Genomic DNA, 27,007 nt, shown 5'->3' on the forward strand with positions numbered 1-27,007 from the left:
TTTTAGTTTAGTTTTACGTTTCTCTGTGATGTTGTTCTTTCCACTTGCTTATTGTACCAACACATTGAATCCGGTTACTATAGTTACCAGACAACACCGTTTTCAGAGAGGGATAGAGCTAGCTACTGTAACTTGAAGGAATAACACATAATAAACAGCAAATTATGAAAGCAAATATAACTAGCTAGTTTATCTAGCTGATATTTAGAACAGCGACATTTGTGTGGTAAAAATTAATTGGTGGTGAGTGATCTTCAATGAAAACTAGTATGCTAGGTGTGTACTGGTACTGTACTCTAGTACGTACCAGCTAGGCTAGACGTATACTGTACTGTATGAGAAAAGTCCCAGACAGACACAGCAAGCTAATTTGCGCAGTTAGCTAGTACTATCCAGTCTATCGCTTTAGTTCAGCTAGCCATATACTTAACTAGCTAGCCACTTGTTTTTGGTTTGTATCATAAACTTATCGTTAAATCAATTGTATCGGGGTTGTACTGATACAATGTATTAATCGATATTAATTGAAGCTACAGTAAGTTAGCTCTACACCTATACTATAGGAGCTGCAAGGTGAATGTCGTCTACTGACCTGCCTAAAACCATCATGGATGGTTATGTGGACAACTTGATAGAGGATGAAGCTGAGAGGGCACTTCTCCTTGCCAAACCCACTTGCTTCATCATTATTGGGAAGCCGGTGAGATACATAGTTGACACACACAAAGAAACTGAATCGAGTCCTTTCAGAAACACCCACGTAACAAATCTATTTTTGAAATCTTGTTCCAAGGGGGTTGGCAAATCTACTCTTGCCAGAAAACTGTCTCAGTCCTGGAAGTGTATCTTGGTTGATGGTAAATACTTAATTCACTTTGTTTTTCATACTATTTTCCCTTCAACACTGAAAGTATTTTGAGACACACATCTCTTCTAAAAATATGTGTATACCATTTCAGACACAGAACTACTGAATTTACACATCCAGGATCGTACAGAGAAAGGCATAGAGGTGAGCAGTGTCTCTGTTCAGGCCAAGGCAGATTCTCTGCAGATTTACAGTCCCTGATGTTTCCTGATGACGGCTCATGTTTCAGCTCATGAATATTCTGAACGAGGGGAAGAGTATTCCAGAGGATATGATGTTTCAGTTAATTCTTGACAGACTCAAATCGCAAGAGGTCAAGCACTACGGTAATGTCAGCTCACCCTACCCCACTGCACACACACACACACACACACACACGTTGACAAGAGTGTATACAAGTCCTGAGATACTGTAGGTCAAGTGTGCGGTGGCCGTAATGTGGCTCTGTTGCTTCTCAGGCTACGTGCTGAGCTGTCTGCCCTCCTTGTCAGAGGAGTACCTGAAGATCCAGGATCAGATTGAGCTTATAAAGAACCTGAAGCTGACCCCTGATTTCATCATCAACATCAAGGTTACCTCACTTCCTGTCTCCTTCTGTCCCTGCATCTAGAAAAGATGAAGGAAATGGAGTAATCAATCACGATACTGTATTCAACATATATTCGTGCTTACTGTGTGTGGCGGTAAGGTAATGCTTACTGGTCTGCTGTGCGTCTACCCCCCCGCCCACCGGCCCCAGTGTCCAGACAGAGACTTGATCCGCCGGCAGACTGGCCAGAGGCAGCACCCAGAGACAGGCCGGGTGTTCCTGAGAGAGCAGTGGGACCTGGTCAAGAAGGAAACCACCAAGAAGAGGAGTGATGCTGAGGAGGAGGAGGGGGAGGAGGAAGAGGAGCCGCTGGAGGAGGTAGAGGAGGAGGTGAGAGGAGATGATTGTGGCTCATTCATATTCAAAATGTATATGCAGTTCTTTGAGTTTGTACATCCAACCCATGCCATTGACCTGAAGTGCTGCAAAGATTCACCTTAATGTGGTTAATCTGTTTTGTATGTTTTTATTTGTTCCTTTGGCAAGGTGGAGCGGGAACTTCAGAAGGAAATGATCATTAAGTTGGTGCGGACACCAGAATACTTTCCAAAAAACGCTCACCAAAGAATCCTGCTGTACAAGGACACCATGCTTAGACCCTTGGAGGTCAGATCAGTAGGACCACACACACACCATTATCTGCTTGATTCACTTCAACGCATATTATTCACTTGATCGACGCATAACCATCTTCTAGGTTCTTGACCAAAGACATTCAACATGACACCACAAAGGGTAAGTGTTGTTATCACAATGTCTACCCTGCTGTCTGTCTGTTGGCAGGACTACATGGCAGACCATAACCCCCTCTACCTGTTTGAGCTGGATGGAAATAAAACCACAGAAGAGCTCTTTACGGTGAGACTATTTGGTTTACCAAGGAAGGGAAGCTTTCATAGTGGAAGTCTTAATACTGTTAGCCAAGGTTTCATCAGCTGTTCTGTGGGGCTCTCGCCTAGTCTGTGCTGTCCCGTCTGGAGTCCATGGCGGTGAGGTCGGCGGCTGTTCCCATTCGCCTGCTCCAGCTGGAGGAGGAGGAGCTGCCCGATGAGATTGACACGGTCAGACACACCTCTGAAACAGTCATGTCGGCCCGGGGTTATAGGACGTTGTCAAGTCCTGAAAGGCTGTGCTCAGCTCTGACTTGGACCTTCACTTGTGAACCCTGACCACTGGCTTGTGACTTCCTCCCTCAGGAGGAGTTGTTGCGGACTCTGGCCTCCTGCAAGACGGTGGCCCCTGGGTTCAGGTGGAGGAGGAGCCGCTGGTGCAGAGCCTGCCCTGTGGCACTGAAGGAGGGCAATATCATCAAGGGCAAGCCAGAGTTCTCTGTGGGGTGAGTGGAGTGTGTGTGCATTCAAAAAAAGCATTTACGATATGTGTGTGTGTGCTCACATCCATGTGTGTGTATATAATAGTGTAATAAAAGTATATGTCTTTGCACATTCTAACCCCCAACCAAACTATCTCCCCCACCACCAACCTCCCCCACTGGAAGCTTCCTGGATAAAATCTACATCATGGCTTCCAAGGAGGCATTGGACAAGTTCATGACCAACCCCCGGCAGTACCTCCTGCCACCCATGCCCAGGCCACCCTGCAAGGTGTCTGTGATCGGGCCCCCGTGCTCGGGGAAGAGCACGCTGTGCGCCCTGCTGGCCCAGAACTATGGAGCAGAGCTGTTGGACCTGGAGGCCCTGACGGAGCCTGTTGTAACCAAGCTCAGACAGGAAATGCATGAGAAGGTCAGACAAGATGTAACCCAGCAGGCCATAGAGAAGATCAGAGCCAAAATGGAGATGAATGCTACCAATGGCCAGAGTGAGTTGGTACTGAGGATGATGGTGGTGGGGATGAGGATGATGATCATAGGGAGGGTGAGGATGATGACACTGATGAAGGTGACGATCATGATTACAAAGATGATGATGATGGTGGCGGCAGTAGCGATGATGTATGATATTAACAACGATGAGTATGAGCATAATGAGAATGACGCCATCTTGATGGTGGAAGGTAGAGGAAGACGTAAAGAAGATGTAAACAAGTGGTGAAGGTAAACATGCCTGTTTTCCCTCTTAGTGGAAGTGAGTCCCGTCATTAGCGAGACGGCGCCTGAGGATTCAGGTGAGTATCCGTCAGTCTCTCCACCTCAAATCTGACTAGTCATTCTGTCATGCCATTTGATCTCTTATGCCATCTAACAGAGATGACCACCCACTCCATAGATTCGGAGAGTTCGCTTCACAAACACTTCAGTACAAACTTCTGTCGCGGTAGTGTCATAGAATCCTTTAGTTTACCGTTATTCACCATGAGTGTGCTGTTGCCTGGATGCAGAAATGCCACTGGTGACAGCTAACCATCCGGAGGTGAAGGCCATCGTGGAGGAGGCACTGAGAGGGATGGAGCAAAATACAGCCACACCCTCTCTCGACCTGTATGCTGAGGTTCTAGAGAAGCGCATTAGACAGGTACTTCTGATAAAAGCTTTCCCTTGATAACCGGTTGGAACTCTTAGAACGCCTTGGGAACACCAAATTAGTTTGAGAGAAAAAAATAGTTGATGTAATGTCATTGATGTTTATTCCAGATTGAAGCAGCAGATGCCAGTTCAGAGATCAAGAGAGGCTGGGTGCTGGACAACTTTCCAAGGAACAGGGCTCAGTTGGCCACCATACAGGAAGTCCACGCAGGGATCATGCCCGACATTCTTTTCTGCCTGAAGGACAACGACGGTGAGGGTAAAACCGGCAGGAGAAAATATTTGTGTAAACTTCAGAGAAAGTGCTGCTTGGTTTATGTGAGAGCTTACCCAGAGTGGTTTTGTCCCAGGTAAGACAGTTCTGACGAGGCTGTACGAGCGGAACAAGGAGGAGGTGCACCAGGCTGTCATTCTCAGGCTCCAACGGGAGGAGAACGAGAGAGCCAGTGATGCTTTGTGAGTAGAACCAAAATGGTAGCTAGCTAAGGCACCATTTCGCCTCTGCTGAGCCAATATGGCCACACAGCGGAGCCAGTTTCAGTCTCCTCCTGTGTTTCCTGTGGTGTTCAGACGCAGACAGCAGATTGAGGCAGGGGTGGAGCCTAAGGCTGTGGATGCCCAGGCCAAGCTTGCTGTGGTGGAAGAGGAAGTTGAGGGTAACGCCACACTTGAATCAAACTGCTTGGTTTTGGCTCAGGTTCTCTCAGGATTGGCTTGAGTGTAAGAACCTAGTTTGTCTTCTCAGTGTGTTCTACTCCAGCTGAATGAGGATGTTGTGTGTATTTTTATAAGGCGCAGCCAAACCAGATTCTGATCACACAGAGACAGGCCCTCGCACTGTCAGCATCAAAGAGGAAGGTGAAGACACATTGGCACGCATATCTTCATCCCCCTCAGTCTCAACCTCCAACATTCAACTCTGAGTTTCTATCTGCCTCACCCCTTACTTGACATTAGTCTACCCCATCACCACCACCCCAATCTTCTCCCCACCTCTCTCTTCCCTCCCATCTCTCCTCCCTACCTCTCTTCTTCTCCCCACCTCTCAATGTTTTTGGCCTCTCTCTTCCCTCTGCCTCTGTCTCCTCTCCCCCCCCCCCCCCCCGCCTCTCCCTCACCCCCACTTCTCTCTCTCGCCCTAGTGGTGAGTCTACCTGCAGTTTTGGAGAGGGGCTACCCTGATGGCCCAGAGATGGATGGCTTCAAGCAGCAGCTGAAGCTGTTTGTGATGGACTGGGAGGGTATGGAAACGTCTATCACAGGGGTTTACTCTGTACTGGAGATCGCTGGCAAGAGCCCAGAGGAGCTGCTCAATGAAATGGTCCTCCAGATGGAGAGTGAGTGTAGGGATGTGTGTGTGTGTGTTGTTGAGGAAGAGTGATGAGCCTGGGAGCGTGAGAGATGCATTTTTCAGCATAGTGTCTGTGTGTGTTCCCCAGAGCCTTTCAGGTACGTGGGCTGGGAGCTGTCTGGGGTCGACCTGGATGAGGAGGAGGAGGTCATCCAGGCCCTGGCTGACCTGGAGAAGATGGAGAAAGTTGAGGAGGAGCAGGACCAGGAGACTGAAGTTTGTCAGCCTCTCACAACAGAACAACATGCATTTAAACTATATACAGCCACAACAGGAATGATATTGGACTGTTTAAAACCAGTCAGTTCCATACAGATTTCAGTTCCACGTTGATGACATCACTCCTCTTCTTCCTGTCCCTTCTCCTCCCCTCTCTTCTCGCCCCGGGGTGGCCTGTCCCAGGAAGATGCCGCGTCTAAGAGAGTGATGGGGGACACCCGGAACTTCTGCCCCGTGGCCTTGAAGGAGAGGGGCGTGCTGGTGCCCTGTCCAGATGAAAACGCTGCCAGGTACCGGGAGAAGATCTTCTACTTCACCAGCCCTGAGACCCGAGACCGCTTCCTCAACCGTCCAGAGGAATACGTTGCCCGCACTCACCTACTCCAGGTACAGGTGGGGGTGCAGAGAGGGGGAAGAAGGGAGGGAGGGGGTTAAGGGATTACCGGGAAGGAGTAGAGGATGATGAAAACAATCTAAGAAAGACCTACAGAAAAGAGAAATATAGGCAGTTGTTGCAATAGCAGTGAGGATATGAGGCGGTGACAAGATAATGAGTTGCCTCTCTTAACACCTCCCACCTCTCTCTTTCTCTCTCTCTCTCTCTCTCTCTCTCTCTCTCTCTCTCTCTCTCTCTCTCTCTCTCTCTCTCTCAAGCATTGGCACAATTTGTATCTTTGTGTTTCCTAACCATCACCGTAGTTACTTCACAGGCAAGTCCATTGTCCACTCTCCCCTTCACCAGCCTCCAGCTCTGAGGATCTTCCTTCTAGGAACCAGGGGGTCAGGGAAGACCACCCATGGCAAGTGGCTGGCAGAGAAGCTGGGCATCTTCTACATCCAGTTCCGGGAACGTCTCCAAGAGATGATCCTGGCCAAGACGCAGACCCGCGTGCCCTACTCTGACGAGGTGGAGCCCCCCGAGGAGCCCCCCGAGGAGCTGGCGGGCCTCCTGGAGCAGGCCGAGGGCCGGGCGCCCCCCTCTGAGGACGAGGAGGACACAGACACCTCTGACAGGAAGGGCGTCCCCCACGAGGAACCTGCTGGAGAGGCGTGTGATGACACATTTCATATCTTCTCAACAGAGTGTGCTTCAGAAGAATATATAGACTGGTTATGTAGAATTATTTCACCAGGAAATTCAGCTCAATTCAGATAATGGTGTCATAAAAGTGTACATGTTAGCATATTCTAACCCCCAACTCCCCTACCACCACCCTCCTCCTGGAAGCTTTGTGGATAATAGATAAATACATAAATATTACTTTGTGTGTTTGTTGTCTGGTGCTGTCAGGAGGTGGTGCTGACAGATGAAGAGGAGGCCATCAAGTCTTACCTGTTTGATGGGGACCCTCTGCCAGCAGAGATCCTGGAGATGGTCCTGCCACAGTTCTGGGACCAGGAGCCTTACAAGTACGTCTGCCCACTGGAGAAGTACATTACACCTACACACTGGACCTGTGCAACACACACACATAAGGATACATATGAATCCTTGCTAAAGCATTCTCCACCTTCCTCTCTCACTTAATCCCTCTCCTCCCTCTCTTCTTCCCTCCCTCCCTCCCTCCTGTCCTCCATCCCTCCCTCCATCCACCCCGTCCCCAGGTCTACTGGGTTCATCCTGGAGGGCTTCCCCCACAACAGCGACGAGTTCCAGTTCATGGGGGAGCGGCAGCTGTTCCCCGACGCCGCCGTGGTCATGGCGGTGGAGGCAGCGGACGTGGCCTGGCGCCTGCTCCCTCCCCGCCTCGCCAGGTGGAGAGAACGCCGCGGGCGGCACAGGGAGCAGCTCAGACAAGTCAAAGAGCTTCGGCGCAAAATACGGGTGAGGAAGACGACTTCACCTGCGGGACAGGGCAGGATGAGAGAGAGAGAGAGAGGGGGGCGAGAGAAGTTGAGGGATGGGTACCAAGTGACGTTGATTCTGCTGCCTCGTTGTCCTTACTGCTCTCTTTCACTCAACAGTCCCATTGTTGTCGTACACACACCTTTTTTTTACTGTTATTCTTTTTTCTTTCTTTCTATTTCTCTCTCTCTCTCTCTCTCTCTCTCTCTCTCTCTCTCTCTCTCTCTGCAGGAGGATGCCATCACCAAGAGAAGAGCAGAGCTTGTAGCAGAACACTCCAAACAGCCCTCCATGAAGGTGACCCTCTCCCCAGCCTTGATCACTTGAACACTGTAGTCTGTATTACTCAGCAGCGTATGAAGCAAGTCAGTTTACCAAAGGCCCCCTTCTCCCCGTGCCGTCCCACACCTCATTATCACTGGAAATCCTGGTGGGTATGTGCCGTATGCCTGCGTATCACAGACCGCACCCCTGATCTGACCGCACCCTGTGCCCGCCTCTGCAGATCGAGGATGAGGACGAGGACCCGGAGGATTTCGAGGAGGAGGGGGAAGACATGGAGGATGAGGTGGAGGCCATGCTGCTGGAGGAGTTCCCCCCGGAGGAGGACGAGGATGGGGATGACGAGGAGACGGAGGAGGCGGCCGCGGAGAGGCTGGAGGTGGAGATAGGAGAACGCTTCGAGTCAGACGACAACAACCTGAACCGGATTATGGTACAGACACACACTGTACACACACTACCACACACACACACTCGTACAAATACACTCATACACACACACACACTCATACACACACACACACACACACACACACACACACAGAGACAAACAAACATACTCTCTCCAATATACACACACTTGTATAAACACACTGATACAAACGTTCACCTGTCTGCCTGTGTTCTCCAGGACTTGCTGATGGAGAACCAGATTCCCAGACAGACTATCAGCGCCGGCCGTAAGCCCAGGATTGTACGCTACCAGCTGCTCCAGAAGGTCCAGCCTCTGCTGTCAAACAGAGAAGCCCTGTTCCTGAAGTGCCAGCCCCTCAGCTACTCCCTGGCCCGCAAGCTGATCCATTTCTCCTACAAGTACCCCACCGCCTATGGCTGCTGGGACCCAGTCAGGGTCAGTTCTCTGTCCGTCTGTGTGGCCAACCTTGTATCCCTGCCTGCCTGCCTGTCTGCCTAGCTAGCCCCCATTTAAAGTCTAAACTTTGTTTCTGTGCTGCTCCCAGTGTGTGGTGTTGTGTGGCAGCTGATAGCAGACAGCAGGTTCTCTTCCTGTCCTCCCACAGTTCACAGAGGGAGACCTGATCCAGCCCATGCAGGGCCCCATTAACACCACCTACGCTGTCCTCCTGCACCAGTTCATCTACTTCTTCGCCTCCAAGGAGACTCGCAACACCTTCATGGTCAACCCCATCAAATACCTGAAGCAGCCCAAGCCCAACTCCTCCCTGCCCGTGAAACTGGCCATAGTAGGGCCCCCCAAGTCTGGAAAAACCACAGGTATCTGTATTTTCATAGTTTTGTAGAAACAATATCATGGAATATAAGGAATAAGTGCAAAAAGTGTCCTTGTGGTCTATACAAAAACAACCTCTACAAACCCAGTGTGAATCTGAGCCTCGTGCCTTCCGCTGTCTCTCCTCAGTGGCGAGGATGTTTGCCAGTGAGTACGGGCTGGCGCGCCTGTCGATCGGGGACGTGATGCGCATGGTGCTGAGCAGCCAGGGCAAGACGGAGCTGGCCGCCGACATGCGCGGCTACCTCTCACAGGGCCTCACCGTGCCAGACGAGCTGGCCATCCAGTGCCTGGAGGTGGCGCTCATGAGCCTGGTGTGCAGCACCCGAGGGTGAGATGCCAGGGAGGCCAGACAGACAGACAGACAGACAGACAGACAAAGCAAGCAGACAGGCAGATGTGTGGCCATGCAGGCAGGCCAGTAGGCGGACACATTCAGTCTAGATAGTATGGTGTTATTCTGAGTTGTGTTCTTGTAGGATTGTCTACTGACATTTCTATATGCATGGATGCATGCATTTCTTGGAAAGTATTAACCATAAAGATGCCCCCCCTCTCTCCTTCCCTGGTAACCCCACTCCAGGTATGTGCTGGACGGCTTCCCTTTGACTCGCAGGCAGGCTGACCTGATGGAGGCTCACAGCATCATCCCCATGAGGGTGGTGGAGCTGCAGATAGACACAGTGGAGGTTCTCAAGAGAGCCCTGGGGGACAAGATGAAACCCACCAGGTCAGATGGGGTTAGAAATACATGAATATTAGTACTGTACTGTACTTTACAATTCCGGTACTAGTACTGTACTTGAACTGTACTATGAAAACAGAGAACTGGCAACAGACAACAGATTCCCTCAGACAGACCATGGGGCTGCAGATGCAAAGTTGCATGATGTCCCTGGTTTAAGCGTTGATCCCTCTGTGTGGTGTCAGGCCCCACCTGACGCATGGCAGCCCCCAGATCCTGACCATCCGCAACTCGAGCTTCAAGAGGGAGGTGGAGGCCGTGAGGCAGTACTACCAGCAGCACTACCAGAACTGGTTGGTGCTGGACGGGAACAACAGCAAGTGGTGGGTGTGGAACAGAGTCCTGGAGGAGACCCGCATCAGCATGACACACATCCACACCTACCTGGAGAACATACAACTCGGTAGGAAACACAGCGACACCACTGGAACGCTTTTAGGATGGTTCTCAAATGAGTCGATTCAATATGGTCTGCACTATCTTCCTCCCTGTTATACCTCTCTTAATATGCGTCTTCTCTCTCTCTACCTCTCTCTCTCTCTCTCTACCTCCCTGTTCCCCTACAGGTCAGGCTGCCAGCATTGACAGGCTGTGCATCACCCCCAAAGAGCTTCTGTCTCGTCTTGGGGAGTTCAGCCAGTACTGCCCCGTCAGCCTGGCCCTTCATCGCCATCTGGTGGACTGCTCCGACATAACATCCCTTGAGCTGGCCGCTGAATTCAGAGGACACTATTACAAGATGTGCTCACAAGAGCACTTAAACGTGGGTCCCACACATGATAAAACAGTCCTATAGTGAGCTGTGTGTTGCAGAATGTCACATCTGAGAAGCTGCACGCAAAACAATGTACAAAGCACAGCCTCTCAACACAGCCTACATGATGAATTTACACACATGTACACTCATTCTCTTCCTCCTACCTTCTTCTAATCCTACTTCACCACAGCTCTTCCTGGCCATGCCAGAGCAGTTTGTGATCCCGGGCTGCCCTCACCCTCTGCCCCCTCCCCGCATGCTGCCCAGGAAGCTGACACCCTCCCAGGTGAAGGGCAGGTTCCCCCAGCAGGTGGAGATGAAGGGATACTGCCCTGTCTCCTTCCTGGACGGGAGGCAGAGGTAAGCTTTCCACCACTTAAACTTATTTTTTTTTGCCATGTTTAAACAGTAAAGAAAAAAAAATGTTTATACATTTGTGGTGGTCAATTTTTGGGGGTCGCGCAAAAAATAAATCGATTTATGGGAAACTCTGGCCTACCAACCCACTGGGGTACTGGTCTGAGCCTGAACTCCGTACAGGTATGAGGCGCTGGTCCGTGGAAGCATGGAACATGCTGTTGCATACCAGGAACGGATCTACATCTTTGAGACTGAGGAGAAACAAGTAAAGTTCCTAAGGTCAGAGATCATGGAGCCCAACCCACTATTACAGTGTCAGACTCTGACCTGACATGATGTATGAAATAACCTGCTGCTATGAAATATATTCAAACATGTGCAAAGGTTTGGTGGATCAAGACTTGCTATGAAATATATTCAAACATGTGCAAAGGTTTGGTGGATCAAGACTTGCTATGAAATATATTCAAACATGTGCAACGGTTGGGTGGATCAAATCAGGGCTTTATGCAAGCCCATTTGTCACACCAATGACCAACCATTGCAATCCTGCTCCCTTCAGAATGCCTGATACTTACTGGGACCAAAGGCTGCCTGATAAGCTGCCCCCCATGAGTGAGCCTGTGCATCTCACCTCCCTCCCCATGCTGGGATACCTAGAACAGGTGAGACTGGTTCTCACACACCTGCCACACCTGGCTGCAGGGGAGTCGCCTAGGTTAAATATAGGATATACATGTATTATTCAACCTAAGGCGTCGCCAGGAATTCTGGGTGTTACCAGGTCAGCGTCTCCTTGAAAATATATTCCATTGGGCCCTTTACAACATATTATATTGATCAGATTTAATCACTGTTTACAGAGATTTTTGTTCAATACTGTATGTGGCTATTATTGTGATCTGAACCCGAATGGAAGTGTTTTATGGAAGATATTTTCTGTATCAGGGTGTTGCTAGAGCAATCATCAAAGGCCTGACTGCTGTTGGGTGTCTCAAACCCAAGTTCCCTTTCCTCAGTGTGAAGAGGTCGTCTCTCCTCTATCTGGCCTTCTATTTGAAAGGTATGACGAGCACACAGAGATACCTCTGGGACATTTAACACACTGTGCCAGCCTTATGTCAGACAGTGTTCTGAGGTCACATGTCATCATTATCACTAGAATCTGTGTCTGACTTAGTCACATGATTCTCCAGACATCATTGCTCTTTTTCAACACTCTTCTTCTGCTCCTCAGCCTTCAACCCCAACAACTCAGACTATGTCCGTAAAAAGTACAAGAGGAAGCTAGCATCGTTTGAGGAGAATTGCGAACTGATCTCTTACCTGGGGTCTACAATGACCAGGGAGTACAAGGACCCCAGGGAGCAGCCCATTGACTTTGAGTTCAAGCTGCACAGGTTCTTGGCATTTGGCGATTCACCTGGGACTGCTGCCGGTGTGCTATAGTATTCCGAGGCTCATGCAGCAGTCACACTGTCCATGACTAGCCTACTTTCATTGTCATGTGGTCTCAATAAATACATGAAACTATGTCTCTTTTAAAACTGCTGTGAAAAAAGTGCCTTGTTACATTTAGGATTTTTTTCTGGAGAACGTTGTGAGAGTTTTGTAAGCACTTATTAAACATACCTATCATCTACCTATTGTGGACATGTTTTATTTTGTGCTTTATTATCAATATGTAAGCCTAATCTTTTATGGTAGCGTGCGTAACAAAAATTGAGAGGACCGCTACAACGTCATTTCTGTGCGACCCCGAGGCATCGTTACCATGGAGACGACTGTCTTGTTTACTGACACAGGCACCAGGGAGTTTGTCAAGACGAGCCATCATGACTTCCAAAGTACATATAGAAATTGTCGGTTTGATGAAAGTTCATAATTTTCAAATCGCTAAGGGCATTGCTGAGGTAACTACTTCATTCTAAAGTTCTGCAAGTTGACAACACTGAAGTAGTTAGCTAGCTAGCTAAAATGCATATGAAAAACTTTTCATGGCATGCATGGAAAGATGATGTACTGTAGCTACTAGTCTTCTGCTGATTGAGCTGCTTAAAGTTTCTCTTTCAACCCAGGGACTGAAATTGAAGTTTCCCAACTCCTTCTTGGATCCAACTATTCAGCCATTATTTGAATGTGACTGGCATGCATATCTAAGCAATAAGAAAAGGGTGGGTATTTTCATCAGTTTTGATTGAAAGAGTACTATGTATGCTTTAAAAACGTGCAGTTTCAGATGACATAATTTTCCTTTAGAAATGCATGTCTAGTGGAATCAAACGAAACAGCACTGTACTACACAGTGTGTTGTCTCTCCCCTCCAGCTGAAAGTGCATTATTCAACAACATTCTTATTATAAACCTCTGAATGAAAAATAAAAACATTCTTCAACACTTTCAAAACCAAGGAACTGAGGGGGGAAATATGGCAGTACTCCAGCCACCTAATGTGTTTCGTAAACAACGGTCTCCTTGGTGATGAGAAGGATCTGGCTGGCTGGGCTGTGAAGGAGTGGGACTTTACCTTCATTCGACCACATGCTCTCTACCTGGCCCTCGCTGAGGACTTCTACTCCAAACACCTTCGTGGCACTGGGGCAAGTCCATAGAATGAGATACAAGCATAGACACAGCAGTTTGATATGACATTGCAAGTACCAAATTCTGTCCACTCACTGTTACGGTCAAACAACAGTATGTTGTCATTTCCCATTTAACGGTCCACTAAGTCCATAAGTATAGAAGTGAAAAGGCCAGGATTAATTTGTGTAAAAAGACAATGTATCAAATGTAATTTAGGTGCTTTGCATGACGCAGTTTGCATTAGGGAACATCATAAATATATGTTTGTTTTTTGCTCCCTTCTTTCTCCACAGCACACCTTTGTTTACATAGACATTACCATCAGAGGGGAAGCAGTTGGAAGGTTACTATTTGAAGTGAGGCAACTCTTCTTGTTTTGCACTTTATACAGCTTTAATTTCTCATTTGCACTGCTCAGATAAGACTAAATGGAGGGGAAAGGGAGGGGGAAAGCATCCTTAGCAAAAAAAATATATTTTACGACAGTGATCTTCACTCTCTCTAGTTGTACTCAGATCTCTGCCCAAAGACGTGTAAAAACTTCCAGGCTCTGTGCACTGGTGAGGAAGGCTTGTCAAATAATGATCTCTTGCTGACCTACAAGGGTTCATTGTTTCACAGAGTGGTGCCCAATGGCTGGATACAAGGGGGAGGTATGGCTATTTTCTGTTTAAATAACATTTATTAGCACTTTGTTAGGGTTAGGGTTAAGATTAAAAACTTGTATCTATATATTTAACATATTAGTATAACTGACGACAGCCACTCTATATCAATATTTTATAGTGTTTTTTATTTTTGTTGTTAACCGTACAGTATACTCAGTGTTCAGAGATAGAATGGCACTGCCATAAAATGTAATAAGCTACTATATGTGTATAATTCTCAAATTCATCATTCCACATGGTGATTATGAGTGATGACATCATTAAATATTTTGTTCACAGATATTTTGCCATTAGCCAAAGGCACTGGTGGGGAGTCGATCTACGGACCCACATTTGAGGGTAAAAAGGATATGAACCTTGTTAAACCTCACACTCATACATGTTTGTGTTTGAATATCAGTAAACCAACCCATACTCTATTCCTTCTAGATGAGAGTTTTGCGGTCTCCCATAGTAAACGAGGCATCTTGGGGATGGCCAACAAGGGTCCCCATAGCAACGGCTCCCAGTTCTACATAACCCTGCAGCCGGCCAATTGGATGGACAGGAAATATGTGGCTTTTGGGTTTGTGACTCATTGGAAGGCTTTGAGATAATATCTGTTTATTTTCAGTTTCTTTCTTTTGTCTTTATTTATCAAAACATTCTTCCTCTTCTGAATGACAGTTGAATGACCGTGACAGAGCAGAGGTCTAAACATGTACTGTGCTGAAAATGTTTCCTTTTTTTCAGTGAAGTGATAGAAGGCACAGAGGTTCTGAAGAAACTAGAGGAAGTCCAAACCTACAACGAGAGACCAAAGCAGGAGTGTAAGGTGCTCGACTGTGGAGTGTTTGAACCTTGACCTGTTTGGGGTTTTTACCCAACAATGTAACATTGTAACATGCAATTTCCTATTCCCTTCCTATATAAAGTTAACACAACTGATTTTGTTTGTGCTGTTTCCGTGTAGGAATACTTATTACAATGTCATAAATAACATAAGACCCCTACCCTTTGGTAGTGGTTTTCAGTGTTTTGATTAAAAACAAACTCAGTACAGCAGCACAACATTTATTTACACTATGCACAACAAATGTGGGTCAAGAGTTTGTTGTCCTTGCTACACTTTCCTGGTGTAGGACAGCAAGTGCAACAGCGAGCAATAGTTCCATCAACTAACTTTTAAAGACTAACCATTTCCTTGCACACGTACCTTTAAGAGAGCTTCCCATCACGACACTCCTCCCAATCTTCTCTCCGCAAGCAGTAAAAACTGCCACATGACCTGTCTAGTGGAAGGAAGTAGCAATTTTGCTAGCAGCAGTAACAGCGCGAGAATCCCCGTAAACAACAGAAAATAGTCACTCGCCCTCCCGCGATCCAATTCTATCCCGGTTGAACAATAAGGGAATATAGATCAAACAACATGTATTTCAAACTTTTCTTCGTGTCACTAGTTATGGTTGGTGCAACAACAGCTGCCGACGCAGGTAAGTTTCCGACCTCTCTAAGCCCATCTGCCTCGCGCTCTCTGCATCGAAAAGAGCTAGCACTAACATTTAGCTAGCTAACACGCGTCTGTTGACATTTTAAGTGTGTATGTGTTGAATTTTGATGCAGGTGTAAACATATTAAAAGAACGCAGGCTTTAAAATAGTTTCCTACTATGTATGAAGGCTGTCAACCCTATTCACGTTTTCAAATTAGTTATATAGTACATAAATGGCTAACAGCACAGCCTCCTTATTCGTCACTCTGAACAATCAGTTACCAACACTGGCTTGATTCTCTTAGCTAGCACAGTCAATGGTTTTCCACAAAAATCTAAATGTATTAGTAGGCTACATGACCACCAGTAAATAACTAGCTACCCGTTTAGTGTAAACTACAGTTTGTGGATTGTAAATGAAGAACAGTTATCGCATTCTCTTTTTAGAAAGGCTGCTATATTATGTAAGGTTTAACAGCAGACCTAGCTTAGCTGCTTCCCTCTCAGTTGCGTCACATTAATTTATTGTAGAAACAGCTCTCGCCCTAAAATCAAATGTCAAGCCAGTAATCTTGCTGCAATCGTAAGCAAATGTTCTTCCTAGCCACATGAAAGGCCCAATGTGTAGCAGGAGAACATTTAAAATCATGATACTGAAGGTTTCCTTATCACTAACTTAAACCCGTGAATTCTCTTAACCTCAGAATATGATTTTGAATCCCGTCTTTTTCAGACCAATGTCTTGACTTGGACTGCCAGGCCTGTGGAAACCTGGCTGGGTGTCAGTGGATGAATTGCACATGTGAGTATCTCACACCTGGGATTACATCAATCACAATGTTGGATATGTAAACCCTTCTGTCTTTAGACATAGAAGCTTATGTCAGTAGCTTCAATAGTTAAAATATTTAGCCTACCAGTAAAAGATGGAGATAGTTGACTGCTGGTCAAGAGGACTTGAACAGGGTTGCACAAGTCACTAAATTCTTCGGAAACTATTCCCTGTACAGTGTCACAATAGGTAGTCTAGTTTAGAATGAAAATGCCGAATTAACTTCATCTGACATTTCCCAAAGAAGGCTAAATATCTTGCGGTCCTTGGACCAGAGCACTTTGCCATGCAGTAATCTCGTTATGATAATGGTAATGTTGCTTGATCTACTACTAGAATAAATTAAATCTGTGGCCCACACTCAGGAAATGTACACAGGAGGCAGATGTAGTTATAGTTGTGGTTGTCATTTAGTCTCTATGGTCATTGAGCTGAGAGCTCTGAGTAACTCTCATATTAAATAGTATTGCTGTAGGTTTGCATATGACTGACCAGGTCCTCTCTGGTTTGCCTCTTGAAACAAGTGTCACAAGGACTTTTCTAGCTTAGTGGGTCAATGCTTTATCAGTTTTTTGAAATGGGTGACTATTAATGTTACCAGACTTTTGAATAGAGGTTAGGCCGGACGATTTTTTATTGGTGGCTGTAGCCAGGCAAAGATCATAACTGGTTACAGCCTCAGAAACAGACAGGTGAGCAGGTGTGTTGTTTCCTTGTGGGATTGAAGTGGAAGTTCATAACCGACTGGGCTGAACTGGACTTGGATTTGTTGCAAGAAGGTTTGCGTGAGGGAGGATAGTATGATTATCTTGAGTAAATGTTGGAGGAGGCGAGTCTTGTAGTGTATTCAGAGGAGACCTCAAGACGGCTTGTGAAAAGACGAGCATGACGTCAAACTATGGTGCTTAACAAAGATAAGTGTGTACTTTGACAGGCGTAAATTGTGACTGTACACACGGACAGGCACACAGACAGACACAGACACACACACAGGTGGCTGTTGTGGCACTGTGGTCATGTGGTGATAATTATTTCTAAAGAGCTGCAGGAGACGGAAGAGGAAGCCAGAGGATGAATCACAGGAAAGATGGCAATATCCTCAGAAGGAGAAAGCGCAAACGAAAAAATGAACAGAGGGATGAAGGACCCAAAAGGGAGGAGATTATTTAAAATGGTCAATAGATCGAGATTTTAAACGCACAAAATGACAGAACCTGAGGTGTGAACCTCTTTCCTACATGTTACCCATGCTACAAACAGGAAACCTGACAGGAAACTTGGCATTGGCCCCTCCCCCAGCAGTAGTCAGTGACTGGGTGAGCCAGGTCCAACGCCCTCCTCCTGCTTGGCCTCCCAATGTGAACTGGGCCTTACTGGATCCTATTTCAGCTCTGAGCTGTTCGACAGGACTGACCAGGTGTTACCATAGTTCCAGCAATCGTTTTCCAGTTAAACTGGTGACGTGGAAGAAAAACCCCAGCATTGTATTGTTGGGCCTTTCTGACTGTTGAGACACTGGTGAAGAGTGCTGAAATACAGGACAGGTGTTGTGTGTGCCTTCTGTTGGTGAAGCAAGCTGCTCTTGAGAGGTTGTATTCATCATGGTTTCCTGGTTTGCTCGATTTAGAAGTTTCATTATTACATTTTTATACATTTCCTGTTTTTCGCCTGCCAACCGTTGCAGCAATCAGGTGACTCATTCCAGGTCAAAGTTCAATTGCTGCATTTTTATAGGTCACCTGATAAATGGTTCAAATATCAAGTCTCTCTCTCTGTGGTTTGGCTGGAAAATGTTGTCTTTGTGACAATTTGACAGAACCAACAAGATGTAGAGATCCATGTCAATCTGGGTCTTTAGACTTGCTGTACTATAAGTGTGTCACTGACCATAAATTTGTCTTAAGGACGGGTGTGGGTTCCCAGAACAGTGTTATCAGGTTTCCCACAATCACTGCAGCTCAGAGTCCACTGATTCACACACCACAACTAACGAGTCACAGCCACCCGATGCTGATCCTAACCCCAGCCGCCCTATGCTGCCCCTAACCCCAGTGGGACCAGCAGCTCCCTACAATCTCCACCACACATTAAGTCATAGACCAGCTCTAATGCCTCTCTCAAGCCAAACAAGAGATCACTGATGAGGTATGAACTCAAACAAGACGTCTGAAAACCAAAGGTAACGATTCCTGCTGGGTGTGTGGGAGCTGTCCGTGGATGTGCTGTTGTAAAGAACAGGCGGGTCAGATGAGCTAGTGCCCTGGGCCCCACTGTTATTACCACATCTATCTCTGGTCAAGGGATTTAATGTGAACAAAGCTTTGGCGTCACTAGCACGTTTAGTTCTGGAGGCTGTATTATAATGTGGCAGACCTACACAAACACACACACACTTGTGTCCAATCACTGGGTAGAAAAAGATACACAGCCATATCATATTGATTATCAGCCTTGAGGCAGTTTCTCAGACAGACTATGGTCTGGTTCTGGAAGCTTCCTGCAGTCCTCTCTGTAGCTCTGCAAACCCAAGCAGTGAACCCGTGCTTCTGAGTTCACATTCACGCCTGTGTGTGTGTGAGAGCGACTTTCACTGTTCACCGCTGCCTCCAAGGCAGTAAGCCTGCCAGTGGAAACAGTCTACGTATGACACGCAACACAGCAGATAGCTTCAGGGTCACTCTTGTTGCTTGGCTGGGTGGCCGCAGACCCCCAGGTAAAGGCCTAGGTTTGAGACCGGCCTATATTGATTGATTATATTGCATGGTGGAGACTTCTTCAGTGGCCAAGATGACTGTGCTCTGTCCTCGGTTGCCTAGCAAGCATGTCATTGGCCATGTGAAGGTCTTTGTCACTGATAAGCAGAGAATATCAGACTGACTTGTTCCAGTGGAGGATGGCAGCAGTGTGTTTTGTCCATTTCTTCACGTAGTTGGATTCAGGTTCCCTTGTGGTGGTGTTAAAATGTGTGGTCATGAGTTGTGGACGGCAACGTTCATAATGTACGGACAATGAAACATACAAAATGCAATAGTTACAAATCTTGTAGGAGAATGGCCTCTGTATTCAGGTGGTGACCAGTAAATGCTACCCTCTTTGTTGGCCTGAATGGAGAACTGGATGACTTGCAGTCAGGCTACCAGTCAGTCTCAAGTTGCCAAGGGAGAGTGTTTTGGAGAGGCAAGATTTTTTGGTTAGATTAAGTCGTCACTTGAACCACACGTCTCTCTCTCTCAGTCCCAAACTTTCATTCCCTCTTTCTCTCTCTGTCTGTCTCTCGCTCTCTCTCTGTCTCTCTCACTCGCATTACACAGCCATAGGCCAGGGTTAGCCTATCAGCAATGGAACCACAGAGGGAGCCCCCTGAACATGCAGGGTATGGCTCAGGAGTTTCAGAGGTAGATTGTCTGATGGCAGTGACACGAACATGGGCACACACACACACACACATACTGGAAAGATAATATAATATATGACATTTTTATAGATTTTCTTATGTTCAGCGTAGACCACAATGCCCGTACCTCAGATCTGTCCTCACTCTCAGGCCTGATTGGGGTCTTGTGTGAACACATGCTGTGTGCTGATCACATGTGGAGACGTTGTTTCCAGATATGCTGACATGTCTTCTGTGTTTGTGCCCCGTGGTCAGTCAAAGATACTCCCGGTGTCAGCAATGTTTCCTGTGTGAATGCGACCAGCAACCCGGAGATGTGCTTAAACTCCACCTGTGCAGGTAAGGACAGCATCCAGTACCATCAGCAGGTCCAGGCTGTCTGGAAGCAGACACATAGAAAAATGCAAAACAATGCATCTTTCTATACAGTTTTTCTTGGAGAAATCGTTGATATGATATGCTTTGGTACCAACTATAAACTTGACCATGTCCTGCTCAGTATTACTGTATATCAGAGCTCTCTTCAAGGATGTGGTGAAGTAAGGACTTCAAGAGAATGCAATTGGGGACTTCCCAATCTATGCTACTTCCTTTTATGTTAATCTTATGTGCCTCTTCATGTTGTGATGCCACCTGTTTCTTTGTGTGTCAGTGTTCTTCAAATGCTTACCTTCCTGAACTTATCCATGCCCTCCCTCCCTCCTTTCCTCCTCCCACCTTCCCTCATCCTGTTATTGGAACACAACAATTTGGAGGGTGTGAACGATTTTGTCAAACAATCGCTCATCCATCCATCATGAGGCCTCGGAGGAGGGAAGGATGGAAGGAGGCGTTTAGACCAGTGAACTTTTGAAACCCAAGTCCTACATCTTGTTAACGTGGTGGTTTTCTGTCCTCTCACCTTCTCACACTCTGTCCTGGTGTTAATCCCCTCTGCAGTCCCTGAACCTACCCTTGCCCCGACCGCCCTCGCAACCAGCCCCCCTGCTACTATTGCTCCTAGCCCCACCCCGGCCGGCAACAGCACTAACAGCAGCACCGTGGCTCCCACCACAGGTGAGTCCTGCACTGAAGCTTTGCCCCTGACCCTTGACCTTTGCTTTTACTTGTGGTTCTTGGTGAGCGTACCTTTTTGTGTTTGCAGGAACATCTATTAGTGGTTAGTATTTAGGACTTTCTTGAAGGGGAACATTGAGCTCCCAGTGTGTTCATTGGCTAAACGTTGCTTTACTTTATTTAGGCCTCTGACATTGTGTACCGACACACACACACACGAGGGATGGACATTTTTTTGTCCACCGGCCACTGTGGCTGGTGGATTTCAAAATCTACCGGCCACTCAATGTTTTTACCAGCCACTTTCTTGTTTTTAACCGACAATGTGTAACTGCATGTGAAAATTAATACTACAAGATCTACAATACTTAAGCAGTTTATTTAATCTCAGTCTCAATGAAACACTGACACTTTCTCATTTATACATACACAAACCACGAACTGATATACATTTCATTAAATGAGTAGGGCAGATTAAACAACAAACTAACATTCCTCCACCCTCCCCACTCCCAGTACAGTTTACTCCTGCTCATCAGAATCAGATTCTGAAGTTTCAGAGGTGCTTTCCTGAGCGTTCTTCTTCCACGACAGGGGACAGCACCCCGACGCGAAGCGGGGTGTAGCTTCGCTCTGAAGGGCTTATTTTCCCGATAATGACAACGGCGTTCTATACATTATCCCGCTTATTACACGGCTACTTGCCCCCAAAAAAACTTAACACAGTGTGTCTTATTACAATTTATATGTTACCATTCGTAGTGTTGATCAGCAGAGAAATAGTTCGCCAAAGACGTTGAACTTCATAGACGTTGAACATTCTTTAGGCTTCAAATCAGCTGACGTCGCTAAGCAACGGAGTACGCTGGAGTTGAAAAGTTACCGGACTACTTGCGGAGTGCTACGAAAGACTTGAATCCGAGGCAAAAAGGCCACTTCTCTTGACAGCGGTCAGTTATACATAGCAACGGTCTGGTATCGAAAAATAATTGACCGCAGAACGTTGGGAAGGCCCATTCAAGTGAATGGGGCATTCTACAGCATTAAGAACAGCCGTGTAAAAAAAAATATTTACCCGCCACGTGGCCGGTAGGTGAAGCGAGTTTACCCGCCACAACACAAAATCACCCGCATTTGGCTGGTGGCGGGTGCTAATTTCCATCCCTGACACACACACACACACACACACACACACACTGTAGTGTAGTAAATGGAGTAAATGGAGTGTAGTAAATGGAGTTGTCTTGTCAGTGAAACTAAGATGGTGGTGTAATGTAACTAATGTGACCTGACCTTACCTTTGACCGGACGTGCCTCTGTTGGGCCCCAGCTGCTGCCAACATCTCCACGGCAGCTCCGACCACCGCCCCAAACGCCACCGTCCCCATCCCCATCTCCACGGCCCTACCCTCCAGTAAGTACCTCTACTAGAACAGAATGGCAGCACATCACACAAGCAGAGGCCAATACAGAACTCCAACTGGGCCGGATCGTCTCTAGATGACACACAAATGAAACACTGACTGTATTGTAACAGACTGCCCTTCCGTAATTGCTTACAAAGTTGTACTTGAGATATGATGGTATTGTTGCACTGTCCTGTCCTATAATATTGTAGTTAAGATGTCTGGTTAAAATACAGAGCGTTCCTTGGCACTAACTACTGCAATGCTGTTAGAGCTGTGCACTTCTGGTCTTTGATTATCAGCTGTACTTGTATGCACAATATGAACATTGCTTTGGATATCTTGATACTTTACATTTAGTCATTTAGCAGACGCTCTTATCCAGAGCGACTTACAGTAAGTACAGGGACATTCTCCCCGAGGCATGTAGGGTGAAGTGCCTTGCCCAAGGACACGACGTCATTTGGCACAGCCGGGAATCGAACCAACAACCTTCTGATTAATAGCCTGACTCCCTAACCGCTCAGCCAGCTGACCCCTACTTTAAGACCCTCATTGTCTAAGTGATGTTACTGTGTGTGTTTTGCTATGTGTGCTGCTGTCCCCTGGTGAGAGGCTCCAATCACTGGGCCATAGAATAACCTGCATCTTCCTTCTCCAGATGTCACAGCAGCACCAGTGACCCCCACTTCTGGCCCACATAAGGACTCGACGTTCGACGCGGCGAGCTTCATCGGGGGGATCGTCCTGGTCCTGGGCCTCCAGGCTGTCATTTTCTTCATCTACAAGTTCTGCAAGTCTAAGGACCGCAACTACCACACCCTGTGAAGCAGCGCACCTGACCCCCCTCGACTAGCCCCCCCATGTGCCATCTAGAGCCTCCTAATAAACCCCCTACACCCACCCAGCATGCATCTCTCCCCAACCCCAAACAAACAGTGTTTCCAAGTCATCTGTCTTTAAACCCTCACCACTATTGCCATTGTGGCATTGAGCTACCTGTATTAGTTTGTGCTTGAGGCCTGCTACCTTCCTCTACTTTTCTATCCTGATAGGCACTCACACGCACCTGGGTTATGGATTACATACTGGTCACAAAAACCACAACAGTGGCATATTCAAGTACAGATGACATCATGTTGCCCCCCCCCCCGTGCTGTCTTCCCTCCTCCTACCCCATCATGTGGTTAGTCATACTGTCAAACTCTCTTTACTTTGTGCTGACTGGAGGAAAACAGCTTAATTTACAGCTATACCCCCCTCCCTCCTGTACCCCATAGCTTCATTTATTTGAATGTTTCACCCGCCTGTCACTTACAGAAACATTTCAGTTGGCTATAAAATCAAGCCAACCTTTCTGTTGGGTGCATAATGTTGCCACAGCGTTCAGAGTGCCAACCAAACGTCCATGCAATTTTTCTGATAATGTCTTGGAAACACTGTTTGTGTGAGTCACTGTCGCCACCCCTGTCCTCAACTACTGTGTGTTTCTCACAGGCGACTGTGGATGGTGGAGCATGGCTTCTATTCTGGTTGAAGTCTATAAACAGATTGTGTTAGACTCTCCATTGGGCACACCGTTGTACATTTGACTCAGTTGACTTGCCAGGGATCGCAATGGCCCTTGACCTGCACGCGACAACAGCACATGCCAACTGTCAAATGAGTAGCTCAAAGCAATAAACCATGTTGACACCCAACACCCCCAAACCCCCCCCCCCCCTTGTCTCATCGACAGGAAGTAGGTCACCACAGCATCAGCCAAGTTCAGGCATGATCGATGGGTTCGCGGGGTCAAGATGAAAGAGAAGTCTAAATGATTAAGTTTAAAAGTATAATTCTACATGTGTCACTAAGAGAAAGAGGAGAGAGATCAGAACAGTGTGGACAATGATAGCAGCAAAGTGCCTTTAATGTGAAGTAAAAGTGACCGTGATAGGATAGGATGAAGATGATGCTCCGCCTCCTCCTGGCTGAGGCCGTTGTCATTGGTGGATGCAGATGTACACGGTGACGGTATCGCAGTGCTGATATTGGTATTGGAGCTCAGAGAGAAACCCTAGTTACCCAGCTGGACTGAATAGCCTTTTATTACTGAAGAGTTGAAGATACAGTAGTCTTTTATTGAATGAAGACTTGGTCTTGATGAATGGAAACTGATTTATAAGTTAGGCCCACCGCCCCTTTGGAGAGAATGAAAGATAGTGTTTCATGGCCCCCAGAGAAGTAGTGTGAGTTTCATTGTGTGGTTTTACATCGGATTGACCCACCCCGTTTCAGACTTGGAGAGCTGCTCTTAAATTATTGTGTCTGGATTCACTATTTTCTTCCCCTTTTTGTGTTATTTCCCCATGGGCAGTAGCCTCCTTGCGAGTTTTTCAGTCTCTCAGGCTGACTGGATTGCAACAACAAAACAATGGTTATCTGTCAGAACATCAACATGGTTTGGCTTACAAGTCGAGTGTTTTGATTAGCTTGCTGCTAACAGTGAGATGTTGTCCCCTACCCACCTCATCGTCCATAGAACTGCCCTGTTCTGGCCTTCTGTTACCTCGAAGATCCAATTGTGTTGAAGTTGAATGGTATTGAAGTTGAAGAGTTCCAGGTTGCTTTGAATTTCTTGTTAGTATTGGTTTGTGGTGGCTTGCCAGGGATGAGACTTCTTCCTTTTCTTTGTTCTGACTTCTTTTTTTCCCTTCTTTTCTCTAATATTGCATGTCAGATGCGTGAAATTCTAGCGGATTATTTAGTTTTCTGTTGGTGCATGTTCTTTCTCTTGGCTGAAGACGTGAAAGAACCACTTGATTTACTTCTCTATTAGCCAGTATGCTACAGCAGAACATGTCTCCGTAATGTGGTTTGAAGCCAAAGTCAGCAGTCCTGGTCTGAAACATGGTGCATTGCACTGACTAAGCTGTTGTATTGTACTATTCTTTGCCTTGTCTTATTGTTTTAATATTGCTGCCAAAATTCTAGTCAATTACACAAATGCTTGTCACGTAATTTTGTGAAATATTTGCCAAATGATGGAAGGATAAAAACTAAAAACGAATGACCTTGATATTTTTGTTCTGTGTTATGATAACTATGAACGCGCTCAAGTGCAAGTCATCCAGTAAGTGCATGTCTTCTTTGGCCTTCGTCAGGCTCAGACTCTGGATCACCATCATCACGCCTATTTAAGATCCACCTCCAGTCACCTGATGTTGTTAGGCTACGTGCCAAAGAACACCCCCTCACCGCCACCGGAAAGTTTAAGAACCAGTTTATATTTGTCTCAGAGCCATCTGCTTCTATTCTCAAACGATAAACATCGTCTCCTCCTTTCAAAGGGAAGGAATAGGTTAAACGCATCAGCGGTGGATAACTGCTTTGGGCTCTCCCTCCTTTCCACCCCAACTTTTAACCAATTAACTGCTGCATTCCTCCGGCCCCGGCGGTAAGATGTGGATAGCATTATCTGCGTTGCCATCCCAAAACAACCCCAGTGTCCATAGCAACAGGTACAATTACTCCTTTTTTCCCCACTCTTACAGAGAGTTAAGCCACAACCCCTCCTTGCACCTCTTGAAGAAAAGTGCCTTACTCAGTTGAACATGTATACGAAGGGTTTTTATTTGTTGACTGGTGTTATCACATCCACTAAATATCAAAGGGATTTGGCACTTTCTGAACCCCTTGTTGAGAGTGAAGTCGGTAGATGTTTTCTGTAACTGAAAGCTGCTTTGAATGTCTTTCTTTTATTCTTGCAACCACCATTTCAGTATCCCACACTACATTTTGGGGGAATGACCTAACAAGAGCCACAGAAGTATAGGGTTGCTACCTAACTGGTCACACACTGGCAACAAACGTTTCATGATGACTCGACCTGCATTCCTACCCAGAGTGGATTCTACATCCTAGCCTGGAACGTAGCGGTCTCTAAACACTTGGTGCCAGCAAGATCCACCTGTCAACATCTGGTGTTTTCTTGACTGTAGATGCATCTTTACGGCTCTGTCATTAGTCCCTTACCTGTGAAACTGACGGTGTCTAAAAAGCCTTTTAAATTCCCTTGCCTTGCTCTCTCACCATGTGCACATATACAGTACAGTCATGACATGTCCTGTCTGATAAAAGCCCATTACTCGTCTGATTGCTATCATTTCCTAGCCTTGTTTTGGACACAGACACAGGTTATGTAGATATGCCGATGCCACAGATCTCACTATGCTAATGTTTTATGCTTGTTTTATGTGGCCCTTTTCTCTGGAATTTTGTTGATGTTTTTTTTGTTTTTTTTTCTAGTTTTGCAATTAGTTTGAAGATGTTAAAACAATAAAGTTGTAATAATGTTATACGTCGTCTTTGTTTCTGTGTTTACTGAGTTCTTTATTTAGGTAGTAACATTGTAATGATTCACTTTTCATTTTGTCTTCAGAGCAGTGCTTGTGTTTACTTTGGACTGACAGGAAATCTGTGTTTCCATTGAACAGCTTAATGTGTGTTCCTTGCTGACACGCAATAGATACCGCCAATTTGTACGTTTATGATTACGTGGCATTGAATCCCACTCTTGTAAGAGAGTTGATGGATCTAGCTGGAGAGGTGTCATGGTTCAAGTCATGGCTCAAGTCATGGTTTGGAGCCGAGCTCCAAACCATGACTTTCCACTGAGGTCCTCTTCCTCAGTATCTACTTGTTAACACAAACAGGATATTCCAGAAAACAAGTACAGGGTAGTGCTTGTCATGGTCATATGCTAAACAGTGACTGGGACTGGATTTGTGGATAAACCAAACTAGAGATTAACACTAGGAAATATTGCACTTCTTTCTTGTGCGTGCACTGCTAGTCTGCT

At 46.5% G+C, this 27,007-nt stretch overlaps 3 protein-coding genes across 5 annotated transcripts; all 3 read left to right on the top strand.

Annotated features, from left to right (window-relative positions):
* The first annotated feature begins 108 nt into the window (after nucleotides 1-108).
* Nucleotides 109-12,384, top strand: ak9 (adenylate kinase 9). Its single transcript, XM_062468500.1, has 37 exons — nucleotides 109-243; nucleotides 564-700; nucleotides 794-857; nucleotides 960-1,012; nucleotides 1,098-1,194; nucleotides 1,327-1,439; nucleotides 1,608-1,787; nucleotides 1,944-2,063; nucleotides 2,241-2,315; nucleotides 2,417-2,518; nucleotides 2,654-2,793; nucleotides 2,956-3,278; nucleotides 3,540-3,584; nucleotides 3,798-3,931; nucleotides 4,051-4,195; nucleotides 4,293-4,398; nucleotides 4,513-4,598; nucleotides 4,735-4,800; nucleotides 5,085-5,279; nucleotides 5,382-5,509; nucleotides 5,696-5,899; nucleotides 6,255-6,560; nucleotides 6,804-6,922; nucleotides 7,118-7,337; nucleotides 7,590-7,670; nucleotides 7,864-8,073; nucleotides 8,272-8,490; nucleotides 8,660-8,873; nucleotides 9,019-9,220; nucleotides 9,473-9,619; nucleotides 9,820-10,037; nucleotides 10,201-10,397; nucleotides 10,582-10,751; nucleotides 10,932-11,030; nucleotides 11,314-11,416; nucleotides 11,700-11,814; nucleotides 11,989-12,384. The coding sequence occupies exons 2-37, from the start codon at nucleotides 578-580 to the stop codon at nucleotides 12,198-12,200; spliced, it is 5,331 nt and encodes a 1,776-aa protein (XP_062324484.1). The 5' UTR covers nucleotides 109-243; nucleotides 564-577; the 3' UTR covers nucleotides 12,201-12,384.
* A 155-nt stretch (nucleotides 12,385-12,539) lies between these two features.
* ppil6 (peptidylprolyl isomerase (cyclophilin)-like 6) lies at nucleotides 12,540-14,932 on the top strand. 2 transcript variants are annotated; one of them, XM_062466984.1, is made up of 8 exons: nucleotides 12,540-12,664; nucleotides 12,830-12,925; nucleotides 13,163-13,351; nucleotides 13,631-13,693; nucleotides 13,843-13,990; nucleotides 14,285-14,344; nucleotides 14,435-14,570; nucleotides 14,738-14,932. In XM_062466984.1, the coding sequence occupies exons 1-8, from the start codon at nucleotides 12,587-12,589 to the stop codon at nucleotides 14,847-14,849; spliced, it is 882 nt and encodes a 293-aa protein (XP_062322968.1). In that variant the 5' UTR covers nucleotides 12,540-12,586; the 3' UTR covers nucleotides 14,850-14,932. The 2 variants fall into 2 exon arrangements, with proteins under 2 accessions (XP_062322968.1, XP_062322969.1); XM_062466985.1 differs by lacking the exon at nucleotides 12,830-12,925 and having other exon boundaries at nucleotides 12,555-12,664.
* A 285-nt stretch (nucleotides 14,933-15,217) lies between these two features.
* On the top strand, nucleotides 15,218-26,504 carry cd164 (CD164 molecule, sialomucin). Of its 2 annotated transcripts, XM_062466986.1 has the most exons (6): nucleotides 15,218-15,477; nucleotides 16,210-16,278; nucleotides 19,958-20,041; nucleotides 20,642-20,758; nucleotides 22,089-22,172; nucleotides 22,826-26,504. In XM_062466986.1, the coding sequence occupies exons 1-6, from the start codon at nucleotides 15,414-15,416 to the stop codon at nucleotides 22,990-22,992; spliced, it is 585 nt and encodes a 194-aa protein (XP_062322970.1). In that variant the 5' UTR covers nucleotides 15,218-15,413; the 3' UTR covers nucleotides 22,993-26,504. The 2 variants fall into 2 exon arrangements, with proteins under 2 accessions (XP_062322970.1, XP_062322971.1); XM_062466987.1 differs by lacking the exon at nucleotides 20,642-20,758 and having other exon boundaries at nucleotides 15,219-15,477; nucleotides 19,958-20,042; nucleotides 22,087-22,172.
* Nucleotides 26,505-27,007: the final 503 nt, after the last annotated feature.

This window comes from Osmerus eperlanus, chromosome 8, assembly GCF_963692335.1.
Source record: "Osmerus eperlanus chromosome 8, fOsmEpe2.1, whole genome shotgun sequence".
NCBI classification, from domain to species: domain Eukaryota; kingdom Metazoa; phylum Chordata; class Actinopteri; order Osmeriformes; family Osmeridae; genus Osmerus; species Osmerus eperlanus.

What these genes read in the sequence shown, in the direction of transcription:
- ak9 (XM_062468500.1), top strand. Translation starts at nt 578, where the DNA reads ATGTCGTCTACTGACCTGCCTAAAACCATCATGGATGGTTATGTGGAC. An exon ending in TGGAGGAGGTAGAGGAGGAG is followed by an intron (nt 1,788 to 1,943) that starts GTGAGAGGAGAT and finishes TCCTTTGGCAAG; the next exon opens with GTGGAGCGGGAACTTCAGAA. An exon ending in AGCAGGACCAGGAGACTGAA is followed by an intron (nt 5,510 to 5,695) that starts GTTTGTCAGCCT and finishes GGCCTGTCCCAG; the next exon opens with GAAGATGCCGCGTCTAAGAG.
- ppil6 (XM_062466984.1), top strand. Translation starts at nt 12,587, where the DNA reads ATGACTTCCAAAGTACATATAGAAATTGTCGGTTTGATGAAAGTTCAT. An exon ending in TCGCTAAGGGCATTGCTGAG is followed by an intron (nt 12,665 to 12,829) that starts GTAACTACTTCA and finishes CTTTCAACCCAG; the next exon opens with GGACTGAAATTGAAGTTTCC. An exon ending in ATCTAAGCAATAAGAAAAGG is followed by an intron (nt 12,926 to 13,162) that starts GTGGGTATTTTC and finishes TTCAAAACCAAG; the next exon opens with GAACTGAGGGGGGAAATATG.
- cd164 (XM_062466986.1), top strand. Translation starts at nt 15,414, where the DNA reads ATGTATTTCAAACTTTTCTTCGTGTCACTAGTTATGGTTGGTGCAACA. An exon ending in TCAGTGGATGAATTGCACAT is followed by an intron (nt 16,279 to 19,957) that starts GTGAGTATCTCA and finishes CCCCGTGGTCAG; the next exon opens with TCAAAGATACTCCCGGTGTC. An exon ending in CTTAAACTCCACCTGTGCAG is followed by an intron (nt 20,042 to 20,641) that starts GTAAGGACAGCA and finishes TCCCCTCTGCAG; the next exon opens with TCCCTGAACCTACCCTTGCC.